Genomic DNA, 24,368 nt, shown 5'->3' on the forward strand with positions numbered 1-24,368 from the left:
AGAATCTTTTTCTGGAATGAGAAGGGCTTGGGGGCTTCTCTGCTCATTGTCCAAAGAGCTGTCCTTTGAACGTTTTGGAGAAGATCCCTCTATATAGTTACTTCCTCCACGAGTTTACATGCTCGGGCTTTAACAGGTAACAACTACGCGTATCGGGAAGTTCCTTCCCCTTGTATACCATGAACGAAGTTCTGGACCTATGCTTGCCAGCATCCGAGGATGCTTCCCCAAAGATCCTGGACCCCTCCCTTAGGCCCCTCCACACTCCCTTGCTGGTCTACCCTTCATAACGCATTCCTTGAAGCTTCGACAGGGTGCCTCGGGTGCTCCTCCAAGCAAATGCAAACCACTGGTGAATGCAAACGAGCACAGGGATAAGTGCACCCAGGTCACACTCCGTTAAAGCGTAAATCCGGGCTCTTCCTGCCTCCGGCCCGCCGAGGGCGCACACAGCGCGTCGGAAGCTGACGGCTCCGGAGTTGGGGCGGGGGGGGGGGGGGGGGGGGGGGGGGGAACCGAGAGGGCGGAGGGCACGGCGGCGCAGCCCGGTCCGAAGGAGACGCGAGGAGGGTCGGAAGCTCCGCGGGGAGAAACGTGACGAGCCGACCTGCCGGAAACTGCGCCGGGAGGAGGATCCGGAGCTGGAGCGGGGCCGTCCCCCGGCGCCTCCGAGGCCCGCTGACATCAGCCGCGCTCCTCCCCCTCGCCTCCCAACACCCTCAGCTCACGGCCGGACCCTCCTCCTCCCACCACGTGTCCTCCCCGCTCCCTCCCGAGGGGCCGCGCGCACGGGAAGCCGGAGAGGCGGCGGGGATGGCGCTGTGACAGCCGGGCCGGAGCCCTCGGCGTCTCCCCCCGCGGCCCCGGCCCGCGCCCCGGCTGCTCGGTGAGTGCGCGCGGGCGGCGAGCCGGAGGCCCGAGGTGGCGTGGCCCTTCCCGCCGCTCCGGGGCGGCTCGGCGGCGGCGGGGGCGGGGGCGCGAGGCTGCAGCTGCAGCGGCCGCCACCGCCTTTGTTGCGGGCCCGCCCGGGTGGCAGGCGGTGCCGGCTCCCGCCGCCCGGCAGGTGCGCCGGGGCGGGGAGGGGGCCCCGGCGGGGAGGAGGGCTGGGCCGCTGGGGGCGGGGGGGAGGCGGGGGCGGCGGGAGCGCTCCCGGCGTGGGACCTGGGAGAAAGGGAAATGGGACAAGATGGCTGGAGAAACCCGAGCGCGCCCCGGGGCGCGGCGGCCGCGGGCGGGGCGCGGGGCCGTGGGCGGGTGGGCGGCGGCGGCGGCGGCCGAGGCTGCGGGCACCTTGCCGGGGACGCCGTCGCTGCCGGGCGGTGTCACCTCTGCCCCCACCTCTTGCCCAGGAGCGGGCGGGGGAAGGCGGCGGCCAAGTTCGGGCCCCAGCTCCCAGGGATCTGAAGCCTGTTCCGCTCGTCCCAGACCCGTCGTATTCGCCAGTCCTTTTTGGAAATCTCGAAAAAGCACACTTTGAACTCAGGAGGGATCTTTTCTTTGGAAGCCCGGGAGGATGCGGCCCACAAGATGCACACTCACTCACACCTAGTAATTGCCCGCTCCCCTAGAGGGCAGGAACGCGGCCCTTTGTACGGGCCTACTGCTCAGGCAGAAGAGTATTTGCGGCCCAGAGGCATTTCCCGGTGGGGGTGGGCCCTAGCAGATTTCTGCACCTTCTTGGGTATCCAGGCATACACCTCACTATGTATCACTGAGTCTCGGGTTTGGAAAAATCCCTTAAGGCAGAATGACTCTATTTTCTGAACCAGCTCATGGACAGAATTTTTGACTTTGGAAAATCCAGGTGATGGTTATTCTGCTCCTACCAACCTCCTGATGCTTAACTGGCCTGTAGGGACAACCCAGTTGAGCAAGTGTCCTATCTGTATCCAAACACCTTCATTGATAGGAAGCCAACACCCCTTTCCTGCCACAGATTTCATGTTTGAGTGGCACTGACTGGGAGCAAGTTCTGTCTTTCACTGCACTCTTTAGAATCTCTTCCAGGAATGTTTACCCACCGGCCTGTTCTGCCCCTGGGTCTCTACAGAACCAGTCTGGGCTCTTCCACAGGTAGCTTTTTAAATATTTGAAGGCAGTCAGGTATGTTATCTGCCTGCACCCCCTCTTATCATAATTAAATATGTCACCTTCCAGCTTCCTGGTGCTTTTCCTAAATCCCTTCCTCCCCAGGCCTGACTCCATTCCTTCCCTTATTCCAGCCTGAACAGTGCTCAGGGCTTAGAGGTTTGTGCAAGCTAAGCCACCCCCATCCCAGGCTTTGAAGCGTTCACACTAGCGCCTGATTTTTCTCAACTGAATCTTGCTTGCAGAGATGGAGTCCGCAGCCTACACTCTCAATTTGACCCTAAAAGAAGAAGAAGAGGAGGAAGAGATTCAGAGCCGGGAACTGGAAGATGGCCCCACGGATATGCAGAGAGTCCGGATCTGCTCAGAGGGTGGATGGGTAAGTAAGAAGATGTGGGGTCCACAGAGCTAGGAGGAGAGAAGCAGGCCTGGGAGCCAGGCTTGTTTTAAGTCTCCTCCTCAGGCAGACATAGGCAGTAAAAATAGCCCAGCCCAGCCCGGTATGTTTGCATTCCTGCGAAAACAGTCCTGTGGCTTTAAAAGGCACTGTGAAGAATGGAAGAGCTGGTTCTAGGAACAGTCTCTTCAGCCATGGCGCTGATCATCATCTGGGTTGGAAATCCCGGAGGCGGAGAGCTCATCTCTCTGCTGTTCCCCTGAGTCCCCTACACCCTGCTCAGTGCCCGGCATGTTGCAGACGCCAACTACCAAACCATAGGGTTTGCTGACCTATGTTAAAGAAGTTCTGATGCTTGTGAAGGTGGTACGGAAGAGTGTTCAGGACAGTTGAGACAGATGTTAAGACTGTTGCGGTAGGGGAGAGCTGGGGCTCAGCACTGAATACAGTGAGGCCAGTGGGGGTTTCTAACCAAGGAGCCAGAGAGGAGGGGTCCGTGGAGGGAAAGTTACTAAGTGGAGACATCAAGAATAGGGGGGATTCTTGCTAAACTGACTGAACAAGATTCTTGCTCAAGGCAGGCTAGGGTGATCAAATGTCATGGGTGGGGGAGTCTTTCTAACGGACTTAGCAGGATTCTCGCCAAGACGGGGCTGGGAGGGGAGCCCACAGGGTGGCCTGGCAGAGAAGAGGGCTCGAGGAACCTGGCTGAGTTTGGGAAGGAGAGGGTCTGCTGCTGGTTGGAGGGGCCCCATTTTAAATAAGACTTGGGGCATTGAGCTGACACGAGGAGAGCTTCAGGACGCGAGGCCAGTTCTTTGTGAACACGTCTCGGGATCGCGCACGGAGGAGAGCTGCATTTCCTGCTGGCCTGAATTGAAGGATTGGGGTGGGAGGCAGCAGAGACTATGGGACATATCCCAACAGAAGAGTGTGACAGAATTAGAGTAAACTTATGAAAATGTAAATGCAACATGGTCCATCCAAATCCCTGCCGGTCCGCCTGTGGCAGGTCTCATGTGGACCAGAGCTCCCTAGAAGCCTCACCCCGAGAAGTGAGCAGGTCTTGTGCCATGGGCGCTTGTGGACACTCCAGGGGGGGGAAATGTAGCTGTAATAGATATTTATCGTTATAATTGTGTGTAATTATTCACAGTACATACCGGACATCATGACGTTTGGGCACAAATGGTGAAAATCTTAAACATGCAACAAATTGACATTCCTTTTCTCTGCTTAGTTTTATATGTGAACATTATCAGTACCCATTATATTCTTTGTTTCCAATAGGAGATCTGTATTCATAGAATCCTGGTCCTCCCAGATGTCCAGTGCAGCTCCCCTCCCACACGAGGGAATTGGGGAGCAGAGAGGTTATCTGCTTTGCCCCAAGGATATGCATGTACACTATTTGTTCAGAAAAATGCCTTAAAAGTAGTGCATTTTTTGTGTATATGTTATACCTCAATTAAAAAAAAAGAAAAGAAAAACAATTCACCACCAGGCTCTGGGTTCGCAGGCTGGCTCTGTCGGCTGCGCTGCCCTTGTGTTCTTGTGTTCTCTAACCCATCCCAGCCTGCTCCCTGATTCGGCTCCCCCACAGCTGGGGAGACCTTGGAGGACAGGAGTCAGTCCCGTCTAGCCTGGAGTGAGACCTCAAGGCAGTAGAAACCTTGGGCTTTAAGGCTATATTGGCCAACCCAGAACATCTAGATAGCATGGAAAACCTTGGACAATGGGCGGAGTGAAGGTGGGCCTTCAGTGTGGCAGGCAATGTGGCGGGCAGGACAGCGAGGAGAGAGCAAGGCGAAGACCATGCCTGGCTGGGAAAGGAGGTAGCTGCAGGGGAGTGGGGGGGTGGGTGCTGGCTTTGGGGACCTCCACGCAGTCTGCCACCCATCTGCAGTTACTGAGCACAGTGGTGGTGTTCAAGACAAGATCCCTAGTCCCCTGGAGTTGCCAGTCTTGTGAGGAAGGTAGGGAAGTGAACATACTTCATAGTACGTCGTTCGGAGTGTGGTGGGGGACGGTAGCTCGGGAATGGGGTGTCATTCAGGCTGGAGAGCTCGAGAGGCAAGCATGGACCTGCTGTCGAGCAGTGGGTAGCTTGACTCCTGGGGACATTTGGCAGTATCTGAAGACATGTTTGGCTCTCATGACTTGGGTGGGGGTTGGGGAGTGGGAGGTCCTAGTAGGCATCTCCTGGGGAGAGGCCAGGGACACTGCTAAACATCTGCAGTGCACAGGACAGCCCCCACAACAAAGGATTATCTGGCTCAAAACGTCATGAGTGCTGAGGTTGAAAAACCCTGCTCTAGGGTATTAAACTAAGGGAAGAAAAGAAATGAATCTGTTCCTCAAATAGGTATTTTGGTTGTAAGAGAATTGTGTTAGGGTGATCAGTAAAAGCCTCTCCGACGTAAGAACCGTGCTATATATTAGGATAATATCCCATAGGAGAATTGGAAGTAGAAATAAGAGTTTCAAGGAGAGAAAAGGAAAAATGTGTCTTGAACTGAGTCTCATTCACGAGTGGCACTGGCCAAGGGAAGGGAGGGGGCTTGCACTCCAGACACGAGGAAAGCATAAGCAAGAGCCTCCGAGAGCAAAGCTTGTGTGTGGAGTTAGGAGCAGCTCCCATAGCCGAGTGGCCCTGCTAAAAAAGCACAGGCTTTGGAGTCAGACTCCCTAACTTGGTGACTGTGGGCAAGTTAACTTAGCAGCTGTTTCCTCACGTAAAAAAGTAGGGGAGTGACTCCCATTTCTTTATATTGTTGAAAGGATTCTACAAGATAATCTATTTAAACGTGTAAGAGGGACTGCCCTGCCCAGTGCCTGGCACCCAGCAGGCGCCCCTTCCGGGCGCCGGGCACAGCCCTTGGCCCTGAGAGCCCTACCAGCTTTGCGGGATGGTCATGCCGCATCCTCAGTGAGGCTGTGGGGGTCTGAGTACTTCCCTCGGAGATGCATTGGATGCCGGCCTGCCGGCAGAGCAAGGCCAGACCCAGCTGAAGGGAAGAACGCCTCTCTGATGTGCCCTGGATCTTCTGAGGAAAGGGCAGAGAACGGGGATTGAGGGTCCCTACCTGGGAGGCCGAGAAAGGGTGTCTGGGGGGATTGCATACAGGCTGCCTGACTTTGGAGTTCTGCCCAGGGCTGGCCCTGTTTACCTTACTGCTGTGCTTAGCCAGATACAAAGCCTCTGTGGAGAGAGGGGAGGCCTGCGCCACGGGGCCTGGCTGAAGGCTTGCTCAATCCTCACAGAGGGTTGCTGTGAAGAGAATTTCTAAGCCACGGCACTGTGTGTCTCTGGAGCATAATGCGGGCTTGTTTGAAGATCCTCTGTGCATCAGTCGTGAATACGAGGAGATGAATCTGGCACCAGCCAGCCTCTAGCCACCCTTCTTATAACTTCAGGGCTCCTGATATTTTTACCAGGCCTAGGATATGTTACCTTTGTGAGTATCGGTAGACCCTCTGAAATGACAGGTCTAGCCAGGCCTGTGTCCCATTTTATCAGCAAAGGGAAAAGGACTATAAATAGGTGTGGCCTAGATCTGGAATTTCCTAGGGAGAGAAGAGGCCAAAGAGAGAGTTGTTCAAAAGCCTGGGAAGTGGGAAGGGGTGGGGTGGAAAATTCCTGGCTGCCTGGCTTTCCAGATTGATGAAGCCTGAGGAAAACCTAGAGATCCATCCCCTTTTACCTCCTGGTATCTCACACGTATTTCAACGAGGAGGCTTGGTTTTGTGACAGACAACGGTTTAATGATTATTTGAAGCCATTCTAAGTGGAACAAGAGAAGGGAAATTCGGATATTGTTTGCTTAAATCAAAAACACGTTTTTAGGTGATTACTATCTGCAAGAAGTCTCCTAAGCTTAGGGAAATGGAGTAAGCATAGGTTTTGCATTCAGTGACCCTGTATTTCAGTGGAAGAAGCAGACAAGTAAACCAAAAGAATACTGCATTGTGATAAGTACCACCATGGTGTTGACCTCCGGGTACCATGGGAATGTGCAGGTGGGCACACGACCCAGGTCAGGGTGGGCTTCCCAGGGAACAGGACATCTAGGCTAAGCCTTGGAAAGTGGGTGGGTGTCAGCCAGGCCAGAAATGGGGAGCCCCTCTGAGGCCATGGGAGAGCCATGTGCGGGGGGACATGAGGTTTGCAGGGGACCTGCAGGCTTTGAGTATAGCTGTGCATGGAGGTTGGGGAGAGTGGAGGGCTGGTCACCAGGGAGGCCACTTTGCTTTGTAGGGTCTGGAGCCGTCAACCCAGAGAGTGCTAGGTCCAAACCTCAGTGCTGCCGTTTTTTGGCTGTGTGACTGTGACTGGCAACAAGGCCTCTCTGAGCCCATTTCTTCCTTGATTAAATGGGGTTGCTGGAGAAAACAGATGAAGCAGTTATAGGGCCTCTCCAAGAAGTGCTCCCGCCATATAGGGACGCATGAGAGTGGGAGGGAGGGGAGGGGGAGGGGGGGGGGGGGGGGGGGCATGGACTTCGGGAATAAGGAGAAATGCCGATGTCCAAACGACCGATGGCTGGACACCTGAAGAAGCTACAGGCTGTGCAGACACTAATTTTCTAAGCTGATGAAAAAGGGTCTCATAACCACCCAGGCTCTGGATTCAGCCTTGGGGAATAGCTTTGAAAGCGACAGTACAAAGCAACCAGCCTGAAACCCTCGCGCAGCGATTTCTTACCGCTGAATATGATGAACTTAGGAGGAGGATTTGTAATGACCGAAAGAAACAACATGGTAAAGAGAAAAGCGCATAGTTGAGTAAACAAGAGGAGGATGGTTTGGGTGGCCTGGCTGCCTTTAGCTGCCAGTGGCCATTCCCACAGGGGTGGGGGGAGTGGGGGCTGTGGGGAGAGAGGAGTAGAGCTGCCTTCTCTGTCCTTAGGGCTTTCTGCTGAAGGTCTAGGCATGAAAGCAAACTAGTTTGCTCCAGTATCTCATTACATAAATTTAAGCTCTAATTAGCTCTTCTCCCCTCCTACTCATGCTCTTGTAGATTAGAAAAAGCCAAATGAGGCCCTCTCTCTCACTGGCTCCTCCCTGGGCATTGGGTTCTGAGTCAAACACTAGAGCTGGTGCCCCTGGAAATGGAGAACGGTGCCCAGGAACCCCCCCCCCCCCAATCCCCACCTCGTCCTGGGCCAGGGATCTACCGACTCAAGGGAAGGCAGGGAATGGCTGGGCGGGTTGTATAGGTGGTGGGATTGTCTCAGGATGTTTCCTTGGGTGTGGTTGCTCCTGGCTCTGCAGGGGGGCTGAGCCGAGATCAGTTGTCCCTACAGTGTGTGTCCCAGCCTGGTGATCTGGTGATCAGTGCTGGGGAGTTTCCCTTCTCAAGGTGCAGTAATAGGTACTCACCAGGGCATGTGAGACCTGTGCTGTGTGCTTGCTTTGCCTCCAGTAGCCTAATGAATGTGGACAGAGCATGTCCCCCAGGTCAAGGCCCCTCCCCTGTGAAATGAAGATGTGTGAGTTTGTGTCTGCATGTGCCTATTAGTCGTTGAGAAAGGCCTGTTCACTGTTTCAGGTGCCCGCCCTATTCGATGAGGTGGCCATATATTTTTCCGATGAGGAGTGGGAAGTTTTGACGGAGCAACAAAAGGCCCTGTACCGGGAAGTCATGAGGATGAATTATGAAACTGTCCTGTCCCTGGGTAAAGCTTTGTTTTCCTTTGCCTCCTGGAAGCTCTGAGCCGGGAGAATTGTTTCCATGTCTCTTCTCTGGTGTGTCCCACATCCCTTTCTCCTGAACTTGGACTCTGTCCCCTCCATGCCTGTGCCCATTTAATTTCCTGTTTTTGATGTAGGCAGGATATAAATATTGTGTCCTTCTAAACAGCAACTTGTGCCAGTTCTCCGAACTATCCCTATTCAACCCAGGCATTCACATAAAAAAAGTCATAACTTGGGGCGCCTGGGGGGCTCAGTCGGTGAAGCAACCGACTCTTGATTTCAGCTCAGGTTGTGATCTCAGGGCCGTGAGATCAGAGCCCCATGTCACGCTCTGCACTCAGTGTGGTTATCTGCTTAGAACTTTCTCTTTCTCTCCCTGTCCCTCTGCCCCTGTGCACCACATGCGCATGCACTCTCTCTCTCTCGGATAGATAAATCTTTAAAAAAAAAAAAAAAAAAAAAGACATAACCTGAGAAATATCAACACAGGTCTGGGCCTGTGTTTCATATGTTCCTTAGGAGGGAAGGCAGGCCTCATTATTAACCTGTCAAGCCTCAGACACTTGGGAACATACCCCCAAAGAATCCTTTCTTCCCTCCCAGCATCGATAAGCCATGTAATTAGAATGGAACCAGTTGGAGGCATTTCCTAGTTTGCTCATGTATGTACCAGAATGTTCAATAGATAGTCACTGCATCCACCCACTTCCCCACTACATGCAGTTCCTTGTTGTTGTTGTTGCCAGTACCAGCCCTCATTAGCAGAGGTCCATAAATTCCGTTGGACAGACTTATTTCCTATCATATTTTTTCTTTAAGTACCCCTGAGCCCTTTCCCCCGTCTTTTGTATATCTCCACATTTGAGAGTAGCTTGTGTGCGGGAGGGTATTCCTTAAGTATTATAAAATACTCATTTTGGCAGTGCTCTAAGCCAGTAACACAGCTGTAACCTGTTCTGTTTCCTGCAAAAAGAATTCCCATTCCCTAAGCCAGACATGATCACTCGGTTGGAAGGGGACGAGGAGTTCCAGAATTCTGACGAATGGCAGCTCCAAGGAGGAACCTTTGCAGGTACAATGAAACCACTCCAGCATCCATCCAATGGGGAGCATTGGGAAGCTGGATTTTAAGTTTCCACATACATCGTGTGGGGCATTTAAGAGTAAGGCAGGGTTATGAGGCGGAAAGGTGATGGGCTTTGGAATTTCAGAATCTTCTCTCCAGTGCTTCTTGACCTTAGGCCACTTCATTCACCTCTCTGAGCCCCCTTTTCCTCTGTCAGCTGTGGGTAATACATCTCAAGGTGCAGCCTTGTATGTGCATGAAGCACTTTGAAGCTTGTACGGCATTTGGTCCAGTGCACATCCTGGGTGAAGGAGAGTGCGCCACGTACCTCTGAAAACCAAGGAAAATAATGTGACGGAGCATGTGGCCAGGGTTCTTTACCCTGGTTTCTTGTCCATTTCATCTTGGATAGAAAAAACAAGAGCAGATGCAGTAGATACGTGAGCAGGTGTGTCTGAGAAGCACGTGGTCCTTTATCAGGTGTCATAGTTAGGGGGATAAGAGTTGCCTAAATACAGGTTTCAAGCAGCCAGTGGTTTTACTCACCTTCTCTCTATAGCTAAGTGTTTAAAATGCCATATTTCACTGATTCTAAGACATTTTCCCTCCACCTTGTTAACATCTCTGAAGTTAAGAACGCCTCTTAGAATTAATGGCATTTTTTTTTCTTTTTTAATGGTGTGTATCTTGCAACTGATGGCATCTTAGTTTTGGTGAGAAAGGATAATTTCTCCAAGTACTATTCAGTTTCTGTGACCACCTTCTAAATACACACAGTGAGACCCAGTTCTTTCATTGGTATGAAGGAACTAGTGTTCTGCCTTACAGGCTTAACTGTGCTAAGTATGGTTTTGCTGTAGATTTTCTTGGTTTAAGGGATGTGATTCGGGCCATGGTGCATCTAAATTCTGTACTGTTATATGGTAGTATGGGTTATATCTGGTTTTCCACCCACAGCAAAATATTTTGACCCAAACATGGCCCACAAAACAATCGTGTGATCCGAGTCTGGTACCTGTGTTCAGTTCCCAGCTCTGGCACTTTCTAGCTCACCTACCTTGATGCCTTACTTCACTTCTGTAGCTTTATCTGCAAAGCGGGAGTAATGATACATAGGTATTATGGGAATTAGACGTGGTGATCCATAGGAATTGGCACATGAGTAAGGACTCTTAGGAAATGCTTTCTGTTATTACGGTTACTGCTTTGGGTGGACCCTCAGATTAAGATATTTTTAGCATTTCGACCCCACAAATCAGGGAATAGGCCAGAAGTCATTTTAAATACTGACCTCTTTGCCCCTCCCTGTTTGTCTCCCAGAAAATGAAGAGTCTGATGTCAAGCCCCCGGATTGGGCGGGTCCGATGAACGCCACCCCGCAGTTTGCTCAGCCCCAGCACCTGGACGGGTTTGGCCTCCGCCTGCCCCGGGACCTCACAGAGCTGCCGGAGTGGAGTGAGGGGTACCCCTTCTACATGGCCATGGGCTTCCCGGGGTATGACCTCTCGGCGGACGAGATTGCGGGGAAGTTTCCGTTCAGCAGGGGCATGCGGCGCAGTTATGACGCGGGGTTCAAGTTAATGGTGGTGGAATATGCCGAGAGCACCAACAACTGCCAGGCTGCCAAGCAGTTTGGCGTGCTGGAAAAGAACGTTCGAGACTGGCGCAAAGTGAAGCCGCAGCTCCAGAACGCCCACGCCATGCGGCGGGCATTCCGCGGCCCCAAGAATGGGCGCTTTGCCCTGGTGGACCAGCGTGTGGCCGAGTATGTCAGGTACATGCAGGCCAAAGGGGACCCCATCACCCGGGAGGCGATGCAGCTGAAAGCTCTCGAGATCGCCCAGGAAATGAACATTCCGGAGAAAGGGTTCAAGGCTAGCTTGGGCTGGTGTCGAAGAATGATGCGAAGGTACGACTTGTCCCTGAGGCATAAAGTGCCGGTGCCCCAGCAGCTGCCCGAGGACCTGACCGAGAAGCTCGTCACGTACCAGCGCAGCGTGCTGGCCCTGCGCAGGGCGCACGACTACCAGGTGGCCCAGATGGGCAACGCCGACGAGACGCCCATTTGCCTCGAGGTGCCGTCCCGGGTGACGGTGGACAACCAGGGCGAGAAGCCGGTCTTGGTCAAGACGCCCGGCAGGGAGAAGCTAAAAATTACAGCGATGCTGGGTGTCCTGGCAGACGGGAGGAAACTGCCGCCCTACATCATTTTGAGGGGCACGTACATCCCCCCTGGGAAGTTCCCCAGTGGCATGGAAATCCGCTGCCACCGGTACGGGTGGATGACGGAGGACTTGATGCAGGACTGGTTGGAAGTGGTGTGGCGGCGGCGGACGGGCGCGGCGCCCAAGCAGCGCGGGATGCTGATCCTGAACGGCTTCCGTGGCCACGCCACTGACTCGGTGAAGAGCTCCATGGAGAGCATGAACACCGACATGGTCATCATCCCGGGGGGCCTGACCTCGCAGCTACAGGTGTTGGATGTGGTGGTCTACAAGCCGCTAAATGACAGCGTGCGGGCCCAGTACTCCAACTGGCTTCTGGCCGGCAACCTGGCGCTCAGCCCCACCGGCAACGCCAAGAAGCCGCCCCTGGGCCTCTTCCTGGAGTGGGTCATGGTCGCCTGGAATAGCATCTCCAGTGAGTCCATCGTGCAGGGCTTCAAGAAGTGCCACATCTCCAGCGATCTGGAAGACGAAGATGATGTCCTGTGGGAGATTGAGAGCGAGCTTCCAGGGGGAGGGGAGGCCCCCAAAGATGGCGACACTGAGACTGCGCGGGAGGGCAACTGACACCCGAGGGGAGAGCTAAGGTAACCAGGCAGGCCCAGGTGCGCGCTTGGCCCCTTCACTGACGGCCCCGTTTGTGTTCCACAAACACCCGCCCTCTTACACCCTTTCCTTCGGTTCCGAGAACTCTCAAGCCTGTGGTACAGTACCACAGGTAACGGGCCCTTGGCTTCTCCTGGACGTCGGTCTGGTGTCGCTTGGCTTGCTTGTGGGGGTTTTGCTCTGAGGTCTGGCCCTGGGAGCGCTTGTACAGTACATAAAACGAACAAAGAGTGAGCTACCGGAACATTTAATCTGAGAGCCGTCGTGCTCAAATTATTTGGGCCTGAAATTGCCTAGCCTGACGTTGCTCAGTGAAACAGAAAGTTTTGCCCAAAAGCCAGCTTTCTTCTTTCCCTTATAAATCATGTTGAACATTTAGGGCCAGGGTGTGTACCTGATGCACCGTGCTCCCTTTTACCGGCCTGTAGGGAGAACGCGGTGATGTCTCGAGAGCACCGTGTGCTGGGTGCCTCAGCTCAGTCCTCGAGCGGTCGCAGAAGCCCTCTAGGACATGAGAGCTGCAGCTCAGGCTTGCTTTTCCCTGGGATTCAGAAGTGCTTTAGAACATCCTCTTAGTCTCATGATGACCTTCACATGGGTGGAGTGAGCAACTGCAATAATTTCTTGTAGTCCACTGAGGTCCGAAGGGAGAGATTTCTAAATTGAATCTTTGCACCAAAAAAAGAAAACAGGGCACATATCTAGGACTACAGTGAGGACAAGGACAATAGGCCTGGAATTTTCGGAGTTGACTATAGAAGGGGAGCAGCTTTAAGAGGAAGCGGGGAGTGGGGACTAACCGGCAACACTAGTGGAGGCGAGCCTCCCCCCCCCCCCACACACACACCTTGAGATGGGAGAACAGCCAACCGGGTACAGTGGGGGAGCAAACAATTCATTTTATCCTCTCGCTCTCCTTTCCCTACTTGTCAGTTAATTTGTTTCCCAGAGACACAGTGTTTAATATGAAAGGTCACTCCTTCCTTTACAGAGGACCTAAAACTATCTCGACATCTCTTCTTCCTTTTGTAGCATAACTCCACGGTTCCACCCTACTTGCTTTTTCTCTCCAAAGGAAATGCTAACTGAAGTCTTTCATCCCACTCCCTCGCTGTGTAAGTGCAGGAGTGGCTTCTGTCTCTCTCCCTGCCCCCAAGTCAAAGTGGACTCATACTGCTGGCCTCCAGTGTAATTCTGAGACCCCTGGCTAACAGTGGAGCCAAGGAGGAGTTCTTCCTGTTACATTCAGATCACCGGAACTGCTTCCCGCCCCTCATGTCCCCTACCCTGCCCTTCCACGAGCTCAGCCTCCCTTTTCTGCTAACCATTATACTGACTCCATTGGAAAGCAAACTTTGGATTATAGTGGGTTTTTCATTCCTTTCTCATTTTACCTCCCCCCGCCCCCACCTCCTTATGCATTTTTTATTTTCTAAGCTCTTTGCTACCAGGAGAGGAAAGGGGGAAAAAAAGACAAAGGCTAGGCTGCCGCTGTGAAGGTGGGCATTTTCGTCTGCTATCAGCCGTGACCTTTTGCTCATCACGACCACCAGTTCCCTCTACAATAGCTGCCCTCTTGTGAATGGAAGAAGTGATAGAAGTAGTTTGGGATGCTCAGTAAACAGGAGACCTAGGAGGGGACAGATGGGCATAAAACTGCCTCTCCTCATCTATTTGGAAATCTGATGGAATACTTTTGTTAAAATGTGTACGATTTCTAAAGCCCAAGGGTTTATTCACACTTAGGTTCTCTCTGTTTTCCAGCAAATGGAACTATTTGAAACAGGTGGGGAGGAAAATCCTCAAGAAGATTCCTCAAAGTGTGGATGCACAGGGAGCCGCAGAAGGCCACAGGGCTCGGAACAAGCCCACGTCTGGACAGCCGCCTGTGTACCCCGTCCTGCGACATAGCCCAGCCCCGCCCCACATCCACAAAGTGTCAGAAAAGGTGTCTGGGACCCTTGATTTCAGCAGAGACATGATTAGGGAAGAAACTGCTTCTGCCCCATTTTTTGTTTTGGAGATTAATCCATGTAAATATGAATGAACAAAGGTATTTCCTGGAGAAGAGACCGTTTGTTCAACACCAACAAGAGACTCAGATGGGCCCAACTCCACTGGTGTCCTTTCTGTGGAGCAAACCTCAAGTAAATGGGTTTTTTTTTTTTTTTGCCTTTAAAAATGCTTCCAAGAGTAGAACCTGTGCCCGCACAGGTCAAGACTGCAGAGAAAGCTGTGTGGAAATGAGTCATTTATGTATACCTGCTACTTACATATTTCCTCTTTTGGAAAAATGAGATCCTAATGATACGATTCAGATAGACTGGCCTGGTGCCGGCAGATGGCTTTTCTACAGACTAGGTTACAGTGAGATACAGGTTAAAATAAACTGTGCGGTTTTATTTATCTTCCCCAATCTGGTTGGCAGCTAGAATTTTTTAGGGCCTTCTTTAATGGCCCTATTTGTCATTATACTTAATGATAGGGCAGCATTTAGTACACGAGCTCTTTTTCTCAGGCTGCCTGCAGAAGTCACCATAAATTATCTGCTGTCTACATGGTACAAGGCTCATTGACTCATCTGATACTTGTTTTGTTGATTTCTTTAATATTTTTGTCACAAGGGTATGAGAGGACATGGGCCTTTAGCCACAGCTGTTTCAAGACTTCTAATCTCCTACCCTGCAGGAATAGATGGGAGGTCTTTGAATTTTTACATTATAAGTAATTTGCATTCCCACGCAAGTTGTTACAAAAACATTCCTTCCAAGCTATCTGCTACAAAAAAATATGCCAGGACCTTATGGACAAAGCCATTGCTAAAAATGTCATTCCAATCAGATCTCAGTAACAGGCTACCATAACCACTTTTCCTCCCTGTAGACTCAGCTCATTTATATATTATACTGTTCTTGGCCTCTTGAAGCACCTATTTCTACTCAGGTACTCATTTTCCTATTAGTGATTCACCTTAAAACCAGTTTTCCTCCAAGCAGGGGGAGATATTGCACTTAGTTTCTGGTATCTGAATAACTTTTCAGTATTTGAATTGTTTCCCCATTTGCTTTCACCTGTACTAATTCTTTCGTTATCTCAGATGGCATCCAAATCCAGCTACCTTTCATTCCAGAAGTTTCCATCCCCTCCACTTTGATTTAATTTGTCCTCCACTGTCCTGGTTCCTGGGCCTTCCTCTTCATGTCCTGTTTTACTTGTTTTGGGAGCTTAAATGATTTTATAAGACCTAATTTTGGGTTCCTGCATTGGAGCCATAGTTTTCTTACAGAGAAGAGTAGAAAATGGGTTCAACTCCTATTTCATTCCACCAACACCTTCTTGAGTCTCATCAGCTGATAGATGATGCCTTACAGGTTGCATAGCACTGGAACTTTCCTAGAGTAATGGCTCTACTGTCAGGGTTATTCTGGGCTCATTCTTCCACTGACTTAATTATGATCTATGCTTAACAGAGTCCCAGTACAACTATTTTGCAGAACGGCTATTACCCTAGAGTTACTATAGCACATATTGAGACATAGTTGTACTCCCTAGTAGATAGAAATTGACCCCAACAATAAACTTTGATAATAAAGACAATAGGCTATGGTGGTTTTATTTATTATTTACCTGCTAGCATTGTGAAAGGTCACACTTCAATTTACACTTTATTCTCCATTCAGTTTGGGGGGGATGTGTGTGTCTATGGACGTAATATCCTTGAATCAAAAAAGTGTACATGGGATGGCAATGTAAATGTTGGTGTCTGAAGACAAAGGAAAGAAAAATTACATACGTGGTTTTAAACTGAATTAAAAGTCCAGGGTGGGGGGCTGGGGGGAGGCCTGGCATGCATAGCTTTTTTCTTTCTTTTAACGATTTTATTTGAGAGAGAGAGAGCACAAGCAAGGGGAGGAGAGGGAAAAACAGACTCCCCGCTGAGCAGGGAGCATGACACAGGGCCCAATCCCAGGACTGAGATCAAGACCTGAGCCAAAGGCAGACACTTAACCGACTGAGCCACTGAGGTGCCCCACGAATAGCTTTTTTCCTCACTCAGTCATGTTTCAGATGCTCTCGGATGGTACGTTACCAAATCACATGAAGGAAATCCATAAAGGGATATTAATCTCTTAAGTGAGTGAAGGCATGCTAGCAAGTTGATGAACAGAGAAGAAAACTTAGTATCCTGTTTTCATAAATTTCTTTAAAAATGAAAGCATGAAGAACCTACATGCCCTTTCATGGTGTGCTTTTAGTCAAATTAGTCCTGACAATTTACTGTGCCCATAGATTCAGTTAAGTAAGTAGTAGTCTACCGTCCAAGAATAATCCAGACATCTTTCCCTTTTTTTAAGCCATCAGAATCAAGTGCTGAACCAATTTGTTGCCCACAGCACATAAGTCTAACCCCTAAAACCAAGCTTTCTTACCCTTATTCTACATCCTGGAGGCATTTTGGCAAGAGCCAAAAATATGGAACACAGGCATTTATCTAATGGTCAGAGTAATCCTTTAGAAGTTAATTGTGGAGGGGCACCTGAGTGGCTCAGTTGGTTAAGTGTCTGCCTCCGGCTCAGGTCATGATCTTGGGGTCCTGGGATCGAGCTCCGCATTGGGCTCCCTGCTCGGTGGGGACCCTGCTTTTCCCTCTCCAGCTCCCCCGTGCTTGTGTTCCCTCTCTCTCTCTGTCAAATAAATAAAATCTTAAAAAAAAAAAAAAAAAGTTGGGCGCTTGGGTGGCTCAGTTGGTTGAGCGACTGCCTTCGGCTCAGGTCATGATCCTGGAGTCCTGGGATCGAGTCCCGCATCGGGCTCCCTGCTCAGCAGGGAGTCTGCTTCTCCCTCTGACCCTCCCCCCTCTCATGTGCTCTCTCTCTCATTCTCTCAAATAAATAAAATCTTTAAAAAAAAGTTCATCGTGGAGTCCTGATGGCTTAAGGTAATGGTGGGGGTGGTAGTGTCTGAGGACCAGCTGCTTGGTTGATCACAGCAAGGGGTGATCAAAGCGATGAGAATGTGCACTGAGCCAGCACTCTGGGTGCCTGGTATAAAGTAAGGTGGGCCTTATCAAACCTGGTTTTACATAGTGATAACACCTGGACCTAAAAGACAATTACTGACACTCCTGGCAGGAAAACTATGCTTTTCTTCTGAGTCTGAAATTACCTGGTTTCTAACAGCTTTTTCCTCTTGGGGAAGAGTTATTTTTCTAAATGCTTGGTAATAAGCAATCACGACTTCACTCAGGCTCCCACAGTTGGCAACAGTTAGAGTTGGAGCCAACCTTTGGTGGAACAGAGGTGTTCAAATCTTTCAGGGGCTCTCTTGAAAAATCCTAAGTATCCCTCTACCCTCAACCCCATCTTTCCACTTTACAAAATGATTCTTGAGGAAAACTGGCATGGGCAGCAGATTTTCATGAAGGCCCAAAACATATGAGGCCAAGGGAGCCCTCTGGTATCCTGCGGTCCCACCAGAGTGGGGGACTGTATGGCTGCAGACCACATGCTGGCTGCAGGCCACGTGCCGGAGAGCAGCAAGGCTCTGGACTTCCCCGGAAGCTATCATTGCAATAGGCAGCAGGACATGGCTGAGGCTCCCGGCTGCTCTCCATGGAAGAACCACATGAAATCTCACACACACTTAGCATTAAGTCCACAGATATACAGATAGCCCAAAACAAAACCACTACATTCAGCTAGGTATCAGCCCAAATTTTTCTAAATCTGAAAAAGTATCTAAAACTCTAAAGGACTTTTCAGACTTGTGCCAAGAACTGAAAGTAAGGTGTTCAATTTTTCTTTTTAGTCTACACATCACAAAAAGAAGAAATGACATACCTAAGTTGGAACCCGTTCTTTAATCTAGCACATTCCTCTGAAAAGTCTGCTAAGATCTCATAGAGCAGGGCTTTTCAGACCCCTATCGGAGGCAGTATTCCTTATATGTTTACTTTTTTTAAAATTTTTATTGTTATGTTAATTACCATACATTACATCATGAGTTTCTGATGTACTGTTCCATGATTCATTGTTTGTGCATAACACCCAGTACTCCACGCAGAATGTGCCCTCTTTAATACCCATCACCAGGCTACCCCATCCTCCCAACCCCCTCCCCTCTAGAAACCTCAGTTTGTTTTTCAGAGTCCATCGTCTCTCATGGTTCGTCTCCCCTCCAACTTACTCCCCTTCATTCTTCCCCTCCTGCTATCTTCTTCTTCTTTTTTTCTTGCATTATTTGTTTCAGAAGTACTGATCTGTGACTCAACAGTCTTGCACAATTCACAGCGCTCACCATAGCACATACCCTCCCCAATGTCTGTCACCCAGCCACCCCATCCCTCCCACCCCCCACCACTCCAGCAACCCTCAGTTTGTTTCCTGAGGTTAAAAATTCCTCATATCACTGAGATCATATGATACATGTCTTTCTCTGATTGACTTATTTCACTCAGCATAACACCCTCCAGTTCCATCCACGTCGTTGCAAATGGCAAGATCTCATTCCTTTTGATGGCTGCATAATATTCCATTGTGTATATATACCACCTCTTCTTTATCCATTGATCTGTTGATGGACATCATGGCTCTTTCCACAGTTTGGCTATTGTGGACATTGCTGCTATAAACATTGGGGTGCACGTACCCCTTCGGATCCCTACATTTGTATCTTTGCAGTAAATACCCAGTAGTGCAATTGCTGGATCGTATGGTAGCTCTATTTTCAACTGTTTGAGGAAACTCCATACTGTTTTCCAGAGTGGTTGCACCAGCTTGCATTCCCACCAACAGTGTAGGAGGGTTCCCCTTTCTCCACATCCCTGCCAACATCTGTCGTTTCCTGACTTGTTAATTCTAGCCATTCTGACTGGTGTGAGGTGGTATCTCATTGGGGTTTTGATTTGGATTTCCCTGATGCCGAGCGATGTGGAGCACTTTTTCATGAGTCTGTTGGCCATTTGGATGTCTTCTTTGGAAAAATGTCTCTTTGTGTCTTCTGCCCATTTCTTGATTGGATTATTTGTTCTTTGGGTGTTGAGTTTGAGAAGTTCTTTATAGATTTTGGATACTAGCCCTTTATCTGATATGTCATTTGCAAATATTTTCTCCCATTCTGTCGGTTGTCTTTTGGTTTTGTGGACTGTTTCTTTTGCTGTGCAAAAGCTTTTTATCTTGATGAAATCCCAATAGTTCACTTTTGCTCTTGCTTCCCTTGCCTTTGGCGATGTTTCTAGGAAGAAGTTGCTGTGGCTGAGGTCGAAGAGGTTGCTGCCTGTGTTCTCCTTTAGGATTTTGATGGACTCCTGTCTCACGTTTAGGTCTTTCAACCATTTGGAGTCTATTTTTGTGTGTGGTGTAAAGAAATGGTCCAGTTTCATTCTTCTGCATGGGGATGTCCAATTTGCCCAACACCATTTGTTGAAGAGACTGTCTTTATTCCATTGGACATTCTCTCCTGCTTTGTCAAAGATAAGTTGACCATAGAGTTGAGGGTCCATTTCTGGGCTCTCGATTCTGTTCCATTGATTGATGTGTCTGTTTTTGTGCCAGTACTATACTGTCTTGATGATGACAGCTTTGTAATAGAGCCAGAAGTCTGGAATTGTGATGCCGCGAGCTTTGCTTTTCTTTTTCAATATTCCTCTGGCTATTCGGGGTCTCTTCTGGTTCCATACAAATTTTAGGATTATTTGTTCCATTTCTTTGAAAAAAGTGGATGGTATTTTGATGGGGATTGCATTGAATGTGTAGATTGCTCTAGGTAGCATTGACATCTTCACAATGTTTGTTCTTCCAATCCATGAGCATGGAACGTTTTTCCATTTCTTTGTGTCTTCTTCAATTTCTTTCATGAGTATTTTATAGTTTTCTGAGTACAGATCCTTTGCCTCTTTGGTTAAATTTATTCCTAGGTATCTTATGGTTTTGGGTGCAGTTGTAAATGGGATCGACTCCTTGATTTGTCTCTCTTCTGTCTTGTTGTTGGGGTATAGGAATGCCACTGATTTCTGTGCATTGATTTTATATCCTGCTACTTGACTGAATTCCTGTATGAGTTCTAGCAGTTTTGGGGTGAAGTCTTTTGGGTTTTCCACATAAAGTATCATATCATCTGCAAAGAGTGAGAGTTTGACTTCTTCTTTGCCAATTTGGATGCCTTTGATTTCTTTCTGTTGTGTGATTCCTGTGGCTAGGACTTCTAATACTATGTTGAATAGCAGTGGTGATAGTGGACATCCCTGCCGTGTTCCTGACCTTAGGGGAAAAGCTCTGAGCTTTTCCCCACTGAGAATGATATTCGCTGTAGGTTTTTCATAGATGGCTTTTATGATATTGAGGTATGTACCCTCTATCCCTATACTCGGAAGAGTTTTGATCAAGAAAGGATGCTGTACTTTGTCAAATGCTTTTTCTGCATCTATTGAGAGGATCATATGACTCTTGTTCTTTATTAATGTATTGTATCACGTTGATTGATTTGCGGATGTTGAACCAACCTTGCAGCCCAGGGATAAATCCCACTTGATCGTGGTGAATAATCTTTTTAATGTACTGTTGGATCCTATTGGCTAGTATTTTGCTGAGAATTTTTGCATCCATGTTCATCAAGGATATTGGTCTGTAAGTCTCCTTTTTGATGGGGTCCTTGTCTGGTTTTGGGATCAAGGTAATGGTGGCCTCATAAAATGAGTTTGGAAGTTTTCCTTCCATTTCTATTTTTTGGAACAGTTTCAGGAGAATAGGTAGTAATTCTTCTTTAAATGTTTGATAGAATTCCTCTGGGAAGCCATCTGGCCCTGGGCTTTTGTTTGTTGGGAGATTTTTGATGACTGCTTCAGTTTCCTTCGTGGTTATAGGTCTGTTCAGGTTTTCTATTTCTTCCTGGTTCAGTTTTGGTAGTTGATACATCTCTAGGAATGCACCCATTTCCTTCCAGGTTATCTAATTTGCTGGCATAGAGTTGCTCATAATATGTTCTTATAATTGTTTGTATTTCTTTGGTGTTGGTTGTGATCTCTCCTCTTTCATTCATGATTTTGTTGATTTGGGTCATTTCTCTTTTCTTTTTGATAAGTCTGGCCAGCGGTTTATCAATCTTGTGAATTCTTTCAAAGAACCAGCTCCTAGTTTCGTTGATCTGTTCTACTGTTCTTTTGGTTTCTAGTTCATTGATTTCTGCTCTGATCTTTATGATTTCTCTTCTCCTGCTGGGTTTAGGCTTTATTTGCTGTTCTTTCTCCAGCTCCTTTAGGTGTAGGGTTAGGTTGTGTATTTGAGACCTTTCTTGTTTCTTGAGAAAGACTTGGATTGCTATACACTTTCCTCTCAGGACTGCCTTTGCTGTATCCCAAGGATTTTGAACAGTTGTGATTTCATTTTCATTGGTTTCCATGAATTTTTTTAATTCTTCTTTAATTTCCTGGTTGACCCATTCATTCTACAGTAGGATGCTCTTTAGCCTCCATGTATTTGAGTTCTTTCCGACTTTCCTATTGTGACTGAGTTCTAGTTTCAAAGCACTGTGGTCTGAAAATATGCAGGGAATAATCCCAATCTTTTGGTACTGGTTGAGACCTGATTTGTGACCTAGGATGTGATCAATTCTGGAGAATGTTTCATGGGCACTAGAGAAGAATGTGTATTCCGTTGCTTTGGGATGGAATGTTCTGAATATGTCTGTGAAGTCCATTTGGTCCAGTGTTTCATTTAAAGCCTTTATTTCCTTGTTGATCTTTTGCTTAGATGATCTGTCCATTTCAGTCAGGGGGGTGTTAAAGTCCCCCACTATTATTGTATTGTTGTCAATGTGTTTCTTTGCTTTTGTTATTAAGTGCCTTATAAAAGTGGCTGCTCCCATGTTAGGGGCATAGATATTTACAATTGTTAGATCTTCTTGTTGGATAGACACTTTAAGTAAGATATAGTGTCCTTCTTCATCTCTCTTATTACAGTCTTTGTTTTAAAATCTAATTTGTCTGATATAAGAATTGCCACCCCAGCTTTCTTTTGGTGTCCATTAGCATGGTAAATGGTTTTCCACCCCCTCACTTTCAATCTGGGGGTGTGTTTGGGTCTAAAATGAGTCCCTTGCAGACAGCATATTGGTGGGTCTTGTTTTTTAATCCAATCTGATAGCCTGTGTCTTTTGATTGGTGCATTGAGCCCATTTACATTCAGGGTAACTATTGAAAGGCATGAATTTAGTGCCATTGTATTGCCTGTAAGGTGACTGTTACTGTATGTTGTCTGTGTTCCTTTCTGATCTATGCTGCTTTTAGGCTCTCTCTTTGCTTAGAGGACCCCTTTCAATATTTCTTGGAGGGCTGGTTTCATGTTTGCAAATTCCTTTAGTTTTTGTTTGTCCTGGAAGCTTTTGATCTCTCCTTCTATTTTCAGTGACAGCCTTGCTGGATATAGTATTCTTGGCTGCATATTTTTCTCGTTTAGTGCTCTGAAGATATCATGCCAGTCCTTTCTGGCCTGCCAGGTCTCTGTGGATAGGTCTGTTGCCAATCTAATCTTTCTACCATTGTAGGTTACATATCTCTTCTCCCGAGCTGCTTTCAGGATTTTCTCTTTGTCTCTGAGACTCGTAAGTTTTACTATTAGATGTCGGGTTGTTGACCTATTATTATTGATTTTGAGAGGCGTTCTCTGTGCCTCCTGGATTTTGTGCCTGTTTCCTTCCTCACATTAGGGACGTTCTCTGCTATTATTTGCTCCAATATACCTTCTGCCCCTCTCTCTCTTTCTTCTTCTTCTGGGATCCCAATTATTCTAATGTTGTTTCGTCTTATCGTATCACTTATCTCTCGAATTCTGCCCTCGTGATCCTGTAGTTGTTTCTCTCTCTTTTTCTCAGCCTCTTTATTTTCCATCATTTGGTCTTCTATATTGCTGATTGTCTCTTCTGCCTCATTTATCCTAGCAGTTAGTGCCCCCATTTTTGATTGCACCTCATTAATAGCCTCTTTGATTTCGACTTGGTTAGATTTTAGTTCTTTTATTTCTCCGGAAAGGGTTTCTCTAATAACTTCCACACTTTTTTCAAGCCCAGCTAGTATCTTTAAAGTCATGATTCTGAACTCTAGGTCTAACATCGTACTAATGTCCGTATTGAGTAGGTCCCTGGCAGACGGTACTACCTCTTGTTCTTTTTGCTGAGGTGATTTTTTTCGTTTTGTCATTTTGTCCAGAGGAGAACAGATAAATGCGAGAACAAAATGCTACCAGGTTAACAACATCCCCAGCAAATATACTCTATACAAATCAGAAAAGACCTGAAACCAGGGGAAAAGAAAGGGAAAGAAAGAAAAACCAAAGAGAAAAAAAAGAAAAAGGTAAAAACAAACAAAAACAGAACAAAACAAAACAAGAAACAGAATATGATCAAATATGATCAGGCTAGTGCATAGATCACTTGCACACACTTGATTTTGGGTGTATTTTGGTCTGGTAGAAGAAAGTGCCTCCTAAAATTTTAAAGGAAGAGAGACTTATATATGTACAAAATAAGAGTTGATACAACGAAGGGATGGAAGATGACTGTAAAGATGAAACTTATAAAAGGTTTTATAAACGGAATTGATAAGAAGTTGTTTGAAAGAAGAAGAAGATTTAAAAAAAAGAAAAAAGAAAAGAAAAAAATGGGAGAGACTGCGATCAGGCAGGAGACTAGAACAAAGCCATACACTAGTGATTTAGGGTATATTTTGATCTGTTAGAAGAAACTGTATATCAAAATTTTAAAGAGAGAAGAACTTATATACATATGCCAAAAATAAGGGTAACTACTATGAAGGGATAAAATATGACTCTAAAAATGAAAAATAAAAAATGTTTTTTTAAAAAAGGGATTGATAAGATGTTGGTTGAAAAAGGGAAAAAGAAAAATTCAAAAAAAACCCCCAAAAAACAGTTAAAAAAATTAACTTTGAAAAACTAATGAATCATGGTAAAAAAGCCATGAATTCTATGTGCAGTATTCCCCTAGCGCTGGAGTTGTCCCGTTCTCCTTTATCGGTAAACTTGGTCTTGGCTTGCTGGCTGTTCGTGCTGATCTTCTGGGGGAGGGGCCTGTTGCCGTGGTTCCCAAATGTCTTTGCCGGAGGCCGAATTGCCCCGCCCTTGCCGGGTCCGGGCTAAGCAAGCTGCTTGGGTTTGCTCTCAGGAGCTTTTGTTCCCTGCAAGCTCACGGTACAGCTTTGGAGGACCAGGGTGAAAATGGTGGCCTCCCGCTCTCTGCCCGGAGGAGCCGAGAACTCGGGGCCCCGCTCCTCAGTGCG

General features: G+C 48.0%; 1 protein-coding gene across 2 annotated transcripts; it reads left to right on the forward strand.

Moving 5' to 3' along the window:
* The first annotated feature begins 569 nt into the window (after window positions 1-569).
* POGK (pogo transposable element derived with KRAB domain) lies at window positions 570-15,676 on the forward strand. 2 transcript variants are annotated; one of them, XM_025877992.2, is made up of 6 exons: window positions 570-886; window positions 2,334-2,467; window positions 8,037-8,163; window positions 9,156-9,254; window positions 10,569-12,060; window positions 13,844-15,676. In XM_025877992.2, the coding sequence occupies exons 2-5, from the start codon at window positions 2,336-2,338 to the stop codon at window positions 12,038-12,040; spliced, it is 1,830 nt and encodes a 609-aa protein (XP_025733777.1). In that variant the 5' UTR covers window positions 570-886; window positions 2,334-2,335; the 3' UTR covers window positions 12,041-12,060; window positions 13,844-15,676. The 2 variants fall into 2 exon arrangements, with proteins under 2 accessions (XP_025733777.1, XP_025733779.1); XM_025877994.2 differs by lacking the exons at window positions 570-886; window positions 8,037-8,163; window positions 9,156-9,254 and having other exon boundaries at window positions 2,349-2,467.
* The last annotated feature ends 8,692 nt before the right edge of the window (window positions 15,677-24,368 follow it).

The sequence above is a fragment of the Callorhinus ursinus genome, unplaced genomic scaffold (genome assembly GCF_003265705.2).
Source record: "Callorhinus ursinus isolate GAN/ISIS: 27379988/994484 unplaced genomic scaffold, GSC_fseal_2.0 scaffold13, whole genome shotgun sequence".
Taxonomy (NCBI): Eukaryota; Metazoa; Chordata; class Mammalia; order Carnivora; family Otariidae; genus Callorhinus; species Callorhinus ursinus.

Bases quoted from the DNA above. Each gene is read 5' to 3' on its own strand.
- POGK (XM_025877992.2), top strand. From the start codon at position 2,336: ATGGAGTCCGCAGCCTACACTCTCAATTTGACCCTAAAAGAAGAAGAA. The intron at 2,468-8,036 runs GTAAGTAAGAAG...TCACTGTTTCAG, and splicing joins TCTGCTCAGAGGGTGGATGG to GTGCCCGCCCTATTCGATGA. The intron at 9,255-10,568 runs GTACAATGAAAC...TTTGTCTCCCAG, and splicing joins CCAAGGAGGAACCTTTGCAG to AAAATGAAGAGTCTGATGTC.